The sequence below is a fragment of the Athalia rosae genome, chromosome 7, assembly GCF_917208135.1.
Source record: "Athalia rosae chromosome 7, iyAthRosa1.1, whole genome shotgun sequence".
Taxonomy (NCBI): domain Eukaryota; kingdom Metazoa; phylum Arthropoda; class Insecta; order Hymenoptera; family Athaliidae; genus Athalia; species Athalia rosae.
This window is the reverse complement of record NC_064032.1, coordinates 5,667,331-5,680,253: the sequence shown is the minus strand read 5'-3', so window position 1 is coordinate 5,680,253 and position 12,923 is coordinate 5,667,331. Positions and strand designations below refer to the sequence as shown.

The following is a 12,923-nucleotide window of genomic DNA, read 5'->3' as shown; positions in this document are numbered from 1 at the left end:
TAGATGCAGTCAGACGCGGTATTGGTGGACAACTTTTTACCTATACAACAAATGAAAGTTCTATTTACAAATACCTGTAGTGTTACACAAGGTATAAATATTTCAGCAATATATTACATTTATTCTAAAAATTGATAGATCTCGTTCAAAGAACTATGAGTTCACTGCTCGCTGTTGGTTGTGTTTGTTTTAATTTTGGACTCAAGTTTCTCAAATTCTTGCTTCGCTACGCGGTCCGTATCATCTTCAATTTGTTCGACACCTAGAACTTCGGGGATGTAAAACTGCATCATATTTTGCACTCCATTTTTGAGCGTTACCACGGAGCTGGGACAACTCGAGCAGGAACCCTGCATCTTTAATTTTACTATACCGTTAACAAAACCCTGAAAAAGTCAAGAGGAATACAGCAGCATGTAAAAATTGGGATGCAAAATTAATCCAGATTATTCACCATGTATACGATGTCTCCGCCATCCTCCTGCACCGTAGGCCGAATCTTTGTATCAAGCAGTTCTTTTATCATCTGAACAGTTTCATCATCATCTTCGTTAATCTCTAAACATAGAAATTCACACAATATAATATAATACTATTTTCATATTGAGGCACAATTGTTTGCTCAATTTACTTGTATCTGAAGATGGCTGTGCTTCAGTGAGAATTGGGAGTCCGCTAGCAAAGAAATCCATTATCGTAGCAAAGACTTCCGGCTTTAGGATCTTCCAATCGACTTCGTCGTCTAGTTTAGTCACGGTGATAAAATCAGAACCAAAGAATATAGACTTGACACCTTCGATCCTAAAGAGCATTTTAGCCAGTGGTGAACAATACGCGTCAGTTCCTGTTGGGAAATCAAGGGTCTGCCCTGGCTCCAACACAGGGACACCGGGTATAAATTTCAGGCTATTTGGGTTCGGTGTATCTTGAGTTTGGATGAACATGTTACGCTTTTGTAAATCGTCGAATCGCATCGTTGGATAAGAAAGCAACACCTTTGGTACGAGAGATTGATTGCAGTTGTGAAGACATTTGGCATTTTTCACCGCTCTGTAGTATGAAAATTATAACCATATAAAAAATAAATCAAATTGAAGCAGATGCACAAGTACAAGAATAAATCGAAATTTCGTTGGGTTGGACCTTAGGATTGATCTATCTTATTTTGAAATTATTCACCTTAAGCTCTGGCGAACGAAAATTGAGCCATATCCCAGGGAACGACTAGTGAGTATAGTTTTTGCCAACATTTTATACATTTGGCAAATTTTCAACTTCTGCGTATCGTATTTTAAAAATCATCAGCTGTCAAACTCATGTCCTATCCTACCTCAATACCGTTAACGAAGAAGCTTTGTGGATGATGTTTGTCGTGATTACTTGATGAAGTTTAATCTTATTTAATAATTCAAATGTATTAAAGGCGAATCGTCTCCACGTACTCTCGTCCCTACGTTTCCAATCGTTTGATGTTGTTGATGTTCTTTGGCTAGCCAGGCGGCAAACTGCCAGCAAACTCCACCTAGTGGCCACAGCTTTTCTTTGCTGAAAATGTTGAAATGTACGTACGTACATACATACGTATGTATGTATGTACGTACTTCAAAAATCTAATTGACACGTCGATGACTAACCAGACGTACTTTAATGCTTCATATCTAAAGTAACGTGTCAACATGCTTTGATTGCTTTTTAAACTAGATTTTGAACAAAGCTTTTTTAGATATTCCACGACTGGATCGTTGATTTTTTTCTGTGCATAATTTCCCTCTTGATTTCGGTCGCTTTTCATTCGCCGTTCTATTAATTAAGAATTTTTGTTACACGTATGCAACCGGATTCAGCGGACAATGGTTTTTTCTATTACTGTGATTCAATAACGTTGTTATTCTAACGCGACACCCCAAGGTGTAGTGATATTCAGCAAAGAAAAACCATGTGATTCTCAGAGGGACACAACCTACGATATAAACAATAAAAGACACCATGCCTCGGCTAACGATGCTACCCAGGACTTCTAGGATTGTAGCACTATGTTCAGCAGCAAATTTTATCAATGCAGCAGACAGGGTCATCATGCCTATTGCTATTGTTCCGATGACAGATCAATACAAGTGGAATTTGCACTGGCAGGGCTGGATATTGTCAGCTTTTGCATTTGGATATTTCACTAGTCAAGTAAAATATTGCTTCTTTAAAAAAGCTTCCCAAACATGTGAAAAAACAACTGTTATCATATGTAATATCTTTCCAGATTATTGGAGCAAGTACAGCAAACCGATTCGGTTGCAAGACAGTCTTAATGTCTGCAGTTTTATTATGGTCAATTAGTACCGTTGTCACACCACTTTTAGCTCATTCAGTTCCAATGCTTGTAATATGTCGAGTGATCCTTGGACTCGGAGAAGGTTTAGGTATGTCATTGACAGCAGCTAACCACTTAGTTACGGGTTATTGGTTTTTTTTCCATTTATAGGTCTTCCAGTCATTTTTCACCTCTTTGCCCACAATGTACCTGTTGAAGAACGATCCCGTGCATTTGGTTACCTGGTAGCCGCAGGATCGGTTGGCCAAGTTGTTGCTTCCGTTGTAAGTTTGTTAGTTATATCTACATGTGTTCAGATATTTCCATAAAATAGCGGTAGCATTCCTTGATCGTTTTAGAGATTAATATTGAGCATAAATTTTACAGCTATGCCCACACATGGCTTGGCAAAGTGGTTTTTATCTTTTCGGAAGTTTAGGAATTGCGTGGACAATGTTGTGGATGATGCTTTATAGGGAGTCAAATACGCAAGATGAAATTCCATTGTTCCTACCAAAGGTACATAGGTATTTTACGCAAACTTTTTGGCTGGAAAAAGTTATATTTTTCAATGGTCTAATTACCTATATTTCTGTTTTTTTTTCTTAGGTGGTACAGAATCGAAGCATGCACTGGTCAGAGTTGATCACACATTGGCCACTCTGGTCGCTGTACATAGCTCACTTTGCAATGAATTGGAGTAACTATATCATTATGCAATGGCTACCGACCTATTTATCGAGAAATTTATCTGCCAACAAAGAAAGCATCAGTTTAACGGCCTTACCATACATAGTGAACTCACTTGTTGGAATAGGTAAGTAATTTTCTTCTTTTTTGACCCAAATAAGTGGCGATATTGAGGATTCATCAACCGTCTGAACAACAACCACCTTATACTTCCACAGCCGCTGGGCATAGTGCAGATAATTTGATACAAAAAAGGTGGTCGGTGTTGTCAGTAAGACGACTGATGACAAATGTTGGTCTTATTGGACCTGGAGCATTCTTGCTAGCCTTCTGCGCCGTCGACAATTTGCTCGCAGCTGTGATGTAAGTAATGGTTAATCTGGAATGATATTGACAGGAAATTCTTCATTGGAAAAATTCGATGTTCTGTGATTGCTGGCCTATTTCAGATTTGTGTCGATTTCAATGGGACTCTGTGCTTGCAATTCGGCAGGGCATCTGAGCAACCATGCCGATGTAGCACCTAATCACGCAGGCATTACTTTTGCCATATCCAATACCATAGTGAGTAGACAGAGAACTAGTTTTATAGCATTATTAATTTGTGTTACATAATTTGAGGAATTTAAAAAGGTTTCAGTTGTTTTTCAGATGTGTCTATGGTTGTTGGAAGATCTTAAAAAAGACATATTTATAATTTTCAGGCTACCATACCTGGTATTCTCTGTGGTCCTTTGACAGCGGAGTTAGTGACAACGTCCCAGGGCCGATGGATGCCAGTCTTCGTTTTGGCAGCTGCAGTGAATTTTACAGGTGCCATAATTTATCAAACACACAGTTCGGCATTGCAAGTGTTATAATAATCGATTTCTATGAAAAACAAAACTACTAAACAAAAAAAAGTGCCGATATAACTACAAAGAAAGTGAACTATTCAAATCATGTAAACCAAGGATGTCGAAAGGTCGAAGGATCGTATTGAATTTAAGATCTTTTGTCGTCACGCGGATCGAGGTATGTATAGCTTTATTGTTCAAGCGTAAAATATTGAACGTAAAGTTAATTTGATCGTATAATAGTAAAGGTGAGATAATCGAAACGAACTGTGTCGCCGTGAGATTGTTATGGAAATATCCAAAAGAAAACAAAAAAAATCAGAGCTCGTACATATGTATCGAAAATTATTTTCGTGCGTACACAAAATATTTATGACTTTGAATAAACTACTTCATAAGTGCATAAACATACACATCAATATTTTTATCTACGAGGATCGCATTGAAGTTATGGAGTGGTTGTGATGAGGAATTATTATACTTCTGGATCTTTCACTAAATTTTCTCTCCTCTTTGCTCGTATCTCGACCTGATTCCGTCCCTTTTCTCTGTTCTGTTGTAAATCAGTAAAATCCCATATACTGCGGTATCAAGGATTCATTTGAATAAATTGAAACATTTCTGTGGTGAGCTCAAGTTCACTTCAGCATTTCTATGTTGTGAGCGTGAACTCAAGCCTATTGATTGCATTGATGAAGTTTAAAAGGTAAAATTAGACTTACTTGACGATAGTTAGAATAAATAATATAAGGACACAGAAGCCAGTATTTGATGAATTTGACTGAGCAAATTGTTTATTTAATTATCATAGATTTTAAGTAATAGTTCTCTGTTATGAAATATTGAAAAAATACACATAAAGCCATCCCGCTGTGTATTGATGACAGTGTACATATGTATGTATCTTTATTATTAATTTTACACGAAGCATCCACGTGCGATTTTATCAACAATATTTTGAAGAAACTTATCAAATTATATTTATACAAAAAGCACTTGAAATTTCAGCCATCTGACATCACTGAACACATTTCATGAATTACCTTTGTGAACAGTGCAGTCTAGAGAAGAAAAAATAATAATAATGATGATATATGCCAGTCAATATTTTTGTAATTCATACAACAAAGCATCTTTCACAACGAGCATATGCATTGACTGAAAAACGTTCAGTTATAGTGAGTCGTTTCAACTTCCCGAACAAACGACGGACTGTTAAAAGTTATTGTCATTCCAAATGTGAATAACCTCCTTTTTTTTCCAATATATTGACTAATATTGTCAACTGTGGGTCCTTGGCTGTGTTGAGAAAAATATATGACTGAACTTATTCAGTAAAAATGAAAAATCTATTCGAATCATTTTTTCATAAATTTATTTTGAATTGTCTTTGTCGATATCAACCTTATTTTTTATTAGACAAGTTGACTGAGTCCAAAAACTCGGTATTCGATCGACTAAACCAAGAAGTAGTAATTGCAGTTTATTCATTCTACACTTCTAAAAACTTTTGTACAAACGATTTGTTCTTCAAGCATAATTATTTCTTTTCCCCTTCTTTTTGGCCCACTTTTCATAGATTATTTGGTCCAGTTTCGTATCTATTCCAATTCTTTAACAGTTGCTGAAAATTTATCGACACTTTTCGTATTGCCAACAAGCGCAGCTTCAATTACGTATATAACTTTTTTCTGCAGCATATTATCGCATGAATTAGGTCAAAAGTTCTTGAGATGAGGTATCAATTTGCCACCAGAATTTAAATTAGTATTAAAATTTAACGAACTATGATAATCATTTCTAGGTTTGGCGGACAATTCTGCGCGTAAAAAATCTGATTTCAATATTTGGGTACACAAGTGCTGCGGTAACCGGCTTTCCAGGCCAGTTAATGCCATTTTCAAAAATGCATTCTCGTTCCCAATCGCTTTTTCATCAATTTGATGCCCACCACTGTTCTGTTCAATCAAGGATAATTTGTTACACTCTTCGCTAATCAGTGACCGACTTCCCGGTAGTTTCGTATTATCAGACGGCATGCCACTCCTATGAAAATTTTCGTTGTGTATTGTATTTTGACTACGTTTCATAAGCATTATCTTTTCCGATGACCGATTGTCAGTATGTGTTCCAATCGCTGCATCACATGTTCGGGATAATCTTGTATTTCTAGGTGTCAGAAGTCGATGGGAATCTGAGCAGTCTTCTGCATTTGCTACTTCTCGTTTTTCTGTATTTATGTAAAATCCAACGTCATGGATATTTAGTTTTTCTAACATATTAGCTACAATCGGTGGACTCAGATGTGGTGTTGTTGTTTCCTCGTCGTTATCACTCAACGGTTTATTCATCCTCAGCAAATACTTATCTAAATAATTCTTAATTTCGAATTCCGGTGGTTTAACATTTGGTTGCGTATGGTCTAGTGATAAAGTTTTATTTTTCTGCTTTTCATATTTATCTATCACCTCTGGTTTGTGCAAACTTTCCATTTCATCGAGGTTTAGGTTCCACTTCATATTTTTCACATCTGTGCTCTTCATTTCTTCTTGTCTGAACATCTCCATTTTGAAACGCATAGTTGTATCTCCCAATTTGAATGAATGTTTTGCAAATAATGTGTCTGGTACTATGCCATTTCTATTACTGAGATTTTTATTAACAGTTTTTTTTAATTTCCTAGCAGTATTTGTGCGTTGGTATGTTTTCTGCGTATCTTCCATCACTCCAGATAATTTTTCTGAGGTATGGTGCAACCTTTGGGTGTGTGGGCTGCTCTCGCAATCCTTTCCTAATTTCAAGTTCGTTTTTAGTTTAAGGAGTTGCCAATGTGATTTAACTTCCATGGCTCGTTTGTTCTTATCAAAGGTAGAGAAACCTGCAAGTAATAAAATTATTCAAAATCAAACGAGCTGTGAGTAATTTCTCTCATACCAACGGTGCTCCGCTGCAATTGCTTCTTTTTCGTTTTTTTTTTCTTCTCCTGACAAATATTGGGTAGTACGGTATGTTTTTCAAGATGACTATGCGCCTCCGAGTCCTGTGGGATGATAAATTTCAGCTCAGTTGTACTTACATTTTGCAAAAGTGGAGGTGCCTGCTTTAGTTTGGTTTTGATATTACCTATGAAATAGGAAATGTCAACATTGAAAGTGGAGCTTGGACCAAATCATTCCAAATTCGTGGACATTAGATTTATTATAATTGTATATTTGCATCTTCAAGACCCGATAGTTTTACTTACGCGTATTTGTCAGAGCTGGCACAACGTTGAGAGTAGTCTGCATGGTCCTTCGGTTTTCCAATGTCGGAGTTCGATATATGGCAGACTTTTTAACACTCAATTCATCCAAAAGTCCAGGATCAAAAATTAAATTGTTTGTGGCCACTTGCCTTTTTGTATACTTCAATGATGGTAAATATTTCTCTAATTTTGCAAGATTTGTATTCAACTGTTGTATAACACAAATATTCATTATCAGTACTACATGTAATCAACGGCATCTACTTTTTTCCATACCTTATCGCTGTGCAAAAAACATTTCCCGGTATGGGTATTATTGAGCGATCTTTCTGACTCGGCCACTGTCAAGTCTTTACAACCTTGTTTCCGGGCGTTGTGTAATTCGATCACCGAAGCTGATATCTTTTTTGCATCTACTTTTTCTAGTCGTGTCCTTGATGTAAATAAGATTACTTCATTCAGTATGGTTGTTAAAAACCATTTCAATATTTTTTGTAGCTGACTTGAATATCGATGAACACCTGTTGTAGATGTGCAGGTTTATGTACTCCGCTACTACATCTTCTGGGTCCTTAAAGTGCTTGAAATCAAAGCTGGTCTGGCTTGCATTATTTTTCATTAATCTACCACTATTGACGGTAATGGCTGCAACTGATGCTGGTTTTTTTTCCTTTGATAATTCTTCGATGTGTTTCTTTACATGCTCCGGCTCTCTGATGAAAATTGACAGTTCATCGAGCGACTCTTTAGTCCTAGAATGGGGTGGGCCAAACTTTTTTTTCCCTATGTGTGACGTTGGACGAGAATCAGGCAGACGTTGATGTGCTTTGATACTTGCGCAATTAGCAAAGTCCGAGCAAGTACTTGAAAACGCAGCTATTGATGCTTGACTATTCTCTTTGTGACTGCGACACCATTTTATCAGCAATCTAACAAACAAATATGATTATGTACAAATTAGCGTCAAGATCATCGCAATCTTGCTATGTGATATTACCTGGAGTGTCGATTTGCGTCACGGATACTTTCAAAGCTGCTTACTGCGTATGACTCTTGCGATTGAGAAAAATCATCCACATTTTCGTCTATTTTGGAACTGTCATCGGCCATTAACTTACGAATCAATCATCAGTAGTTAGCTTATTGATTTTCATATTACATCAGTAAAATCTGCATCTATCTTCACAATCATCAGCTAAGGAATTGTTTGAAACCAAAATTTTGAAACTCCTCGAGCTTCTTTAACATGAACAATATGATAAAAAAGATGATGGAGCACCCAATGTGGCTTATGACATATTATCATTACGGGCGACGAATTCCTCTATAAAACGAATTAAACAAAATCCAATCTAAGGGCATTTTTCAGTCTTTATTTGTAACTAAACAACAGATTGAAATATACTCATGCAGTCGTTAACAATTTATTTAAGAAGAAATAAATACAACTCATTTGACCATTTATAATATTAAAGAAAAAGTCGTTCATACATGGCCTCGGCTTCTCACAAATGGAATCATCGAAGCGAAAAAAAAAAATACGACAATTTGGACGTTGATTGACTATCTACGGCAAAGAAAATCAAGACCCGCTTGATTATATTCTTGTAAATTTAGTTACATTACTTTGCCTGATGACCTCGATGTAAAAGCATCGCTTTACACAGTAACACATGCTACACCTATAGTTCCAAATTTATTTCTATCGAGTCAAGTTTTTCAAATTTCAAAAGCACAGAACATCCTTAAAATTGCATACGTTAAGAGTATTTGTCGGAAGTAGATTCACAGTGGCTGTGCTTAGCAGAGGTCACAGGACTGACAGAGCCGAACAATTTGCTACCTACAACCTCAATTAATAAAATAATTGCTAATTCTGTCACATTATTTTCATTCAGAGCGCGTCACGTTTTCATCCACTTGCATCGAGAATTCTGACATGCGTGGCAGACAATCATATATTTTTCTGAAGAATGTTTATAATATTGTGTTTACGTAATATTTCGCTTACATGCTATCTAACTTTGTGAGTTTTCCATAGCCTTTTTTTCGTCTTTTCATTATTAGCATCGAACAGTTTTAACATAATTTTCGATACACCTCACCATGAGGGAAACGGTCTCATTTGGACAGCTCTAAAAACTGTTCATTCAGAAATATGTCCTTCGATAACAATTCATATTACGTTTAGAAATTACAGATCTGTCCCGCAGCATCATTACGAGTTGATCATTTTCAGATTTAGTTACATTCATTAGACGCAGCTGATTAAAAAATAAAAATTTCAGAAAAAATGAGAGTTGTCACACAAATCAAAATAAAGCAGACACAGCTGTCTTGAGATCGGAGCTATAATATTCACGAAACAGGATTATTTCTGGTTTTGTGATACCATCTAACTAAGCGTTTTAAGTTGTGCACAAGTTTATCAGATACATTCTCTGATGAAGATTATACATCGGTAATATACAATCAATAATTTCTTCTCGATCTACTTTGTGCCTGACGTTTTTTTGTCTGGCTATACTTTACTTTAGATCAACGGCTTAGAAGCCTCGCTTGGAAGGACAACTCTTTTTGTTAGTCCAGGTCGTTTGAAAGGCTCTCCATGATTGTCAGCTGGCTTGATATCTTCATCACCGGATAGCAAACAGTCGTGAATAAAGCTGCACACCGTATTTACATAAACCTCACGATACATGGCGTAGTGTTTCACATGAGGCGAGTCTGTAAATCTGACCATTTGTACTCGTACTCCTCTCTCTGCTCGGCGGCTGGCGAATATTTCCACATCCTATCAACCAGAAGACAATGGCTTATGAGAAGATATGAACTTGTGTCGTCACATAATCAAGTAATAATTGGTCACCTTGGCTGGTATGAGATCATCGGTGTTGGAGTAAAGAAATAGTTGAGGCCATGAATGAATTTCTTCGGCAAGTGCTATAGGGTTTGTCGGAAGTGCACAACTGTCCTTCCAGGATTTTGATACAATCTAAAAGATTGGAAAAGTGAAATTCGGATTTCAAGTTGCAACCTAATTAGCTGAATGATTATACCATAGATGATTAAACCTAAAAATGTCTGAAACTCAGATTCTAAATACCTCATAAAGCCACAGAATTGAAAGGAAGAGCGTGATGGCGAAGGACATCGGTACATTGGTGATGGGATGTCCACCAAGGATCGCACTAATGGCTCGAAACAAGGAAGTTATTCTTCGTTCACCCGGTGCGCTGTCGAATATTACACCTTTCACCTATAGGTAAAATGGACATTAGTCCCCATATTTGTTATCATTGTTCACAACTGACCTTCAATTGCGTTTCTAGCTGCTGCATAGCTAAACTAACATGTTGATATAGAAAGGCTCCTCCATTGCTGAAGACGTGAAAAAATATCGGATGTTCATTCAAATTCATATCATAGACCACTTGAACAAGTCTCCTTCCTATATCCCTCATCCTGTGACGTTTCCAGAACAAACATTCTACCGGGGCAGTGTACCTGAGCGTTATACAGCTGAAAATAACAAAGGTTTTTTTTCTCCATCGTTCAATTTAATTCTACTCAATGTGTAGTTGCATAGATATATGAGAGTACGATTGTGAAGATCTATGGCAAAGGTTTCTTCTATTCATAATTGTATGAAATAGTTTCCTCATGTTATGACCATTACCCTTACGACTTGCATCTCTGGCAGAGCTAATCTTGACTAGTAATTGCTGAGAGGCAAAATAGTGAAACTGTAAAATCTATGACGATACCAGTATTCCGGTCATGGAACGTGAAATGTACTTTGTTTGTAATGTCACACAGGCAAAAAACCATGAACTTTTGACAGTAAGGAAGATGAGAATGACTTCTTAGAGCCTGATAATAATTAATGAATGAAACATCCTGGATTTATAATTCTTCTCCCTGTTTTATGACATGTTTGGGACATGGGATGACATGCAACATTTAACCGATAAACCTGTTCAGTAATCGAGGATATAGTTATACCTTTTTTCTTCGTATATAGCGCTGTATTTGGCAAGATATTTGTCCTGGCAGCCGGCCCACCCTAACAGTATGACAACCGGCAATTTATCTTCGTCATAAACGAAGACAAATTCCTCATGGGGTTCGACGGCAGCAGCGGGGGAATTCCCGGACGATGAGTCCTTCGGGGTCGGTGGATAAGGCGTTGGAAATTTAATGTAATACTCGAGGTCATCCTCTTCTGACATTGCTACTGCAGTAACGCTGACCGCAGAGCTCAAAATTACCAGGAATCAGGTTCTAAAACGGAAGTTGCGAATGTAGCAAGGTGGTATATACCTGCAGGTATACATATTGCATACCTATATCTATGCAAAACCCGAGTTTGCGTCGTTCCAGGAAGGCGTATGTATTCGGCAGATCTCGGGCAAATCAATATAACAAAGTTTACCCTATACCGACTATACGTAGATCGCCGAAGGGGTAAAAAATTAATCGGCGCCAATCCGGCTGCGGCACGATCTTGCTACAAATTATCATTCAAATAATTCAAATTCGATCCAACATCAAGACCAGGCGTAAAAATGAACCATTTTTCCCTAAATCATTGCTCCAACTATTTCCTCTATACCGCGTGCACGTTTTTGATTTCTCCATAAAACCTTCCGCTATAACTAAAACATCGGTAACTTGGCTATTATGCACGTTTCCAAGGCGAAAAGCGGATCAAATATTCGTGTATCCGAGATTCACATTGGATAATAAAGGGGATAGAATGACGAAAATTCATTCATATGATGACCATCCGGTTGGTAATAATCGGAATGCGATTAATAATAATAATATACGTATGCAGATAAAGAATTCGTAGTTTCCGGGAAATGGCAGTAGGGAAAATGCAAAGTGTAAGATTCAAAAGCCTATCTTGTAGGACCTTGATCGGTGAACGACGCCCCGATAATAATTTCACACTAAAACCATAGATACAAAATCTGAGTATTTACTGTACGTATGTACAATGTATAATAGTCAAGACGGGACAATATTACATCAGCGATTTGTTTGTTTGCTCTACCTTCAAAATCAATATTTAACATCCCGCGCTTGAATAGGATATCATCAATCTTATTTTTTGAGGGGATACTGGACATCAAAGTATATTTAAGTAGTTTTAAGGCCCAACGTAACGTAGAGAAATTATAACTTCTTCAATGTTGACAATTTGACGTTTGAAATAATGACATTTAAAAATGGCTTCCATATTAGTTGGCAATTGTTTAAAAAACGAGTAATTTCAACTTTGTTCCTCTCAGAGTTTTTCGTTTCATCAGCGCCGCGGCTGGGGGAGGCGGGTGGTCTTCAAGGTCCGCAATTTTAACCCCCTGCCGCGTGCGCCGCGTATCTCGCGAAATCAAAAACGCTCGTTTTTTTCAAACATTGCATCATCAGTGCATCACGCCAAGAATAAATGCGTACTCATCGTCAATGATTTGCGACAAAATGACAATTAACGCTAGAGAATTTAATCGTTTCTTTGGCCGATGCGTCTACACGATTTGAAAGAGCTAAAAAAACTAAAAACCAAGTACAAATCCGCTGAAGCAGAAGAATGATTTTGTCGATCATTGGAGTTCAGCCCTTTTCCTCGTACATTCGATACAAGCGATCATGAATCATGTGTGGAATAAGGTTATATTTTCAATCGATGATTTCATCGAAGTTAATATAGTTAGCCGGTGGGCGTAGTCAGTTCGCAAAGTGACCATTAAAAATTGCGGAACAATCTCTCTCGTTCCGTACACAGCACATTCGATACACATCGCAATGCACACCTATATCGTGTATACATGTATATGTATTCGCT

At 37.2% G+C, this 12,923-nt stretch overlaps 5 protein-coding genes across 6 annotated transcripts; 1 reads left to right on the top strand and 4 right to left on the bottom strand.

Annotated features, from left to right (window-relative positions):
• Positions 1 to 33: 33 nt before the first annotated feature.
• LOC105684216 (NFU1 iron-sulfur cluster scaffold homolog, mitochondrial-like) lies at positions 34 to 1,472 on the bottom strand. Its single transcript, XM_012397442.4, has 4 exons — positions 1,180 to 1,472; positions 632 to 1,050; positions 455 to 558; positions 34 to 386 (listed from the first exon to the last, which is right to left on the bottom strand). Exons 1-4 carry the CDS (start codon positions 1,257 to 1,259, stop codon positions 162 to 164), a joined length of 828 nt encoding a protein of 275 aa, XP_012252865.2. The 5' UTR covers positions 1,260 to 1,472; the 3' UTR covers positions 34 to 161.
• LOC125501662 lies at positions 1,294 to 1,792 on the bottom strand. Its single transcript, XM_048657978.1, has 2 exons — positions 1,635 to 1,792; positions 1,294 to 1,545 (listed from the first exon to the last, which is right to left on the bottom strand). Exons 1-2 carry the CDS (start codon positions 1,790 to 1,792, stop codon positions 1,401 to 1,403), a joined length of 303 nt encoding a protein of 100 aa, XP_048513935.1. The 3' UTR covers positions 1,294 to 1,400.
• Positions 1,793 to 1,976: 184 nt separating this feature from the next.
• LOC105693569 (sodium-dependent phosphate transport protein 1, chloroplastic-like) lies at positions 1,977 to 5,179 on the top strand. Its single transcript, XM_012413628.3, has 8 exons — positions 1,977 to 2,178; positions 2,255 to 2,414; positions 2,477 to 2,589; positions 2,693 to 2,824; positions 2,915 to 3,122; positions 3,214 to 3,358; positions 3,445 to 3,559; positions 3,700 to 5,179. Exons 1-8 carry the CDS (start codon positions 1,987 to 1,989, stop codon positions 3,853 to 3,855), a joined length of 1,221 nt encoding a protein of 406 aa, XP_012269051.2. The 5' UTR covers positions 1,977 to 1,986; the 3' UTR covers positions 3,856 to 5,179.
• A 10-nt stretch (positions 5,180 to 5,189) lies between these two features.
• LOC105687059 lies at positions 5,190 to 8,387 on the bottom strand. The gene is made up of 6 exons (XM_012402445.4): positions 8,073 to 8,387; positions 7,597 to 8,004; positions 7,352 to 7,508; positions 7,076 to 7,283; positions 6,766 to 6,954; positions 5,190 to 6,709 (listed from the first exon to the last, which is right to left on the bottom strand). Exons 1-6 carry the CDS (start codon positions 8,183 to 8,185, stop codon positions 5,550 to 5,552), a joined length of 2,235 nt encoding a protein of 744 aa, XP_012257868.2. The 5' UTR covers positions 8,186 to 8,387; the 3' UTR covers positions 5,190 to 5,549.
• Positions 8,388 to 8,477: 90 nt separating this feature from the next.
• LOC105687488 (transmembrane protein 53) lies at positions 8,478 to 11,999 on the bottom strand. Of its 2 annotated transcripts, XM_012403292.4 has the most exons (6): positions 11,422 to 11,999; positions 11,081 to 11,359; positions 10,390 to 10,597; positions 10,182 to 10,334; positions 9,945 to 10,070; positions 8,478 to 9,869 (listed from the first exon to the last, which is right to left on the bottom strand). In XM_012403292.4, the coding sequence occupies exons 2-6, from the start codon at positions 11,305 to 11,307 to the stop codon at positions 9,609 to 9,611; spliced, it is 975 nt and encodes a 324-aa protein (XP_012258715.2). In that variant the 5' UTR covers positions 11,308 to 11,359; positions 11,422 to 11,999; the 3' UTR covers positions 8,478 to 9,608. The 2 variants fall into 2 exon arrangements, with proteins under 2 accessions (XP_012258715.2, XP_012258626.2); XM_012403203.4 differs by lacking the exon at positions 11,422 to 11,999 and having other exon boundaries at positions 11,081 to 11,407.
• Between the last annotated feature and the right edge of the window lie 924 nt (positions 12,000 to 12,923).

Coding starts and splice junctions, on each gene's coding strand:
- LOC105684216 (XM_012397442.4), bottom strand. CDS start 1,259: ATGTATAAAATGTTGGCAAAAACTATACTCACTAGTCGTTCCCTGGGA. Junction 1,051..1,179: donor TTCGTTCGCCAGAGCTTAAG/GTGAATAATTTC, acceptor TTCATACTACAG/AGCGGTGAAAAATGCCAAAT. Junction 559..631: donor ACAGCCATCTTCAGATACAA/GTAAATTGAGCA, acceptor TTCTATGTTTAG/AGATTAACGAAGATGATGAT.
- LOC125501662 (XM_048657978.1), bottom strand. CDS start 1,792: ATGAAAAGCGACCGAAATCAAGAGGGAAATTATGCACAGAAAAAAATC. Junction 1,546..1,634: donor GAAGCATTAAAGTACGTCTG/GTTAGTCATCGA, acceptor CAACATTTTCAG/CAAAGAAAAGCTGTGGCCAC.
- LOC105693569 (XM_012413628.3), top strand. CDS start 1,987: ATGCCTCGGCTAACGATGCTACCCAGGACTTCTAGGATTGTAGCACTA. Junction 2,590..2,692: donor GCCAAGTTGTTGCTTCCGTT/GTAAGTTTGTTA, acceptor TAAATTTTACAG/CTATGCCCACACATGGCTTG. Junction 3,123..3,213: donor GAACTCACTTGTTGGAATAG/GTAAGTAATTTT, acceptor ATACTTCCACAG/CCGCTGGGCATAGTGCAGAT.
- LOC105687059 (XM_012402445.4), bottom strand. CDS start 8,185: ATGGCCGATGACAGTTCCAAAATAGACGAAAATGTGGATGATTTTTCT. Junction 7,509..7,596: donor AACCTGCACATCTACAACAG/GTGTTCATCGAT, acceptor ATTTACATCAAG/GACACGACTAGAAAAAGTAG. Junction 7,284..7,351: donor GTTTTTTGCACAGCGATAAG/GTATGGAAAAAA, acceptor GTTATACAACAG/TTGAATACAAATCTTGCAAA.
- LOC105687488 (XM_012403292.4), bottom strand. CDS start 11,307: ATGTCAGAAGAGGATGACCTCGAGTATTACATTAAATTTCCAACGCCT. Junction 10,598..11,080: donor GCTATATACGAAGAAAAAAG/GTATAACTATAT, acceptor TGTTATTTTCAG/CTGTATAACGCTCAGGTACA. Junction 9,870..9,944: donor ATGATCTCATACCAGCCAAG/GTGACCAATTAT, acceptor TCTGGTTGATAG/GATGTGGAAATATTCGCCAG.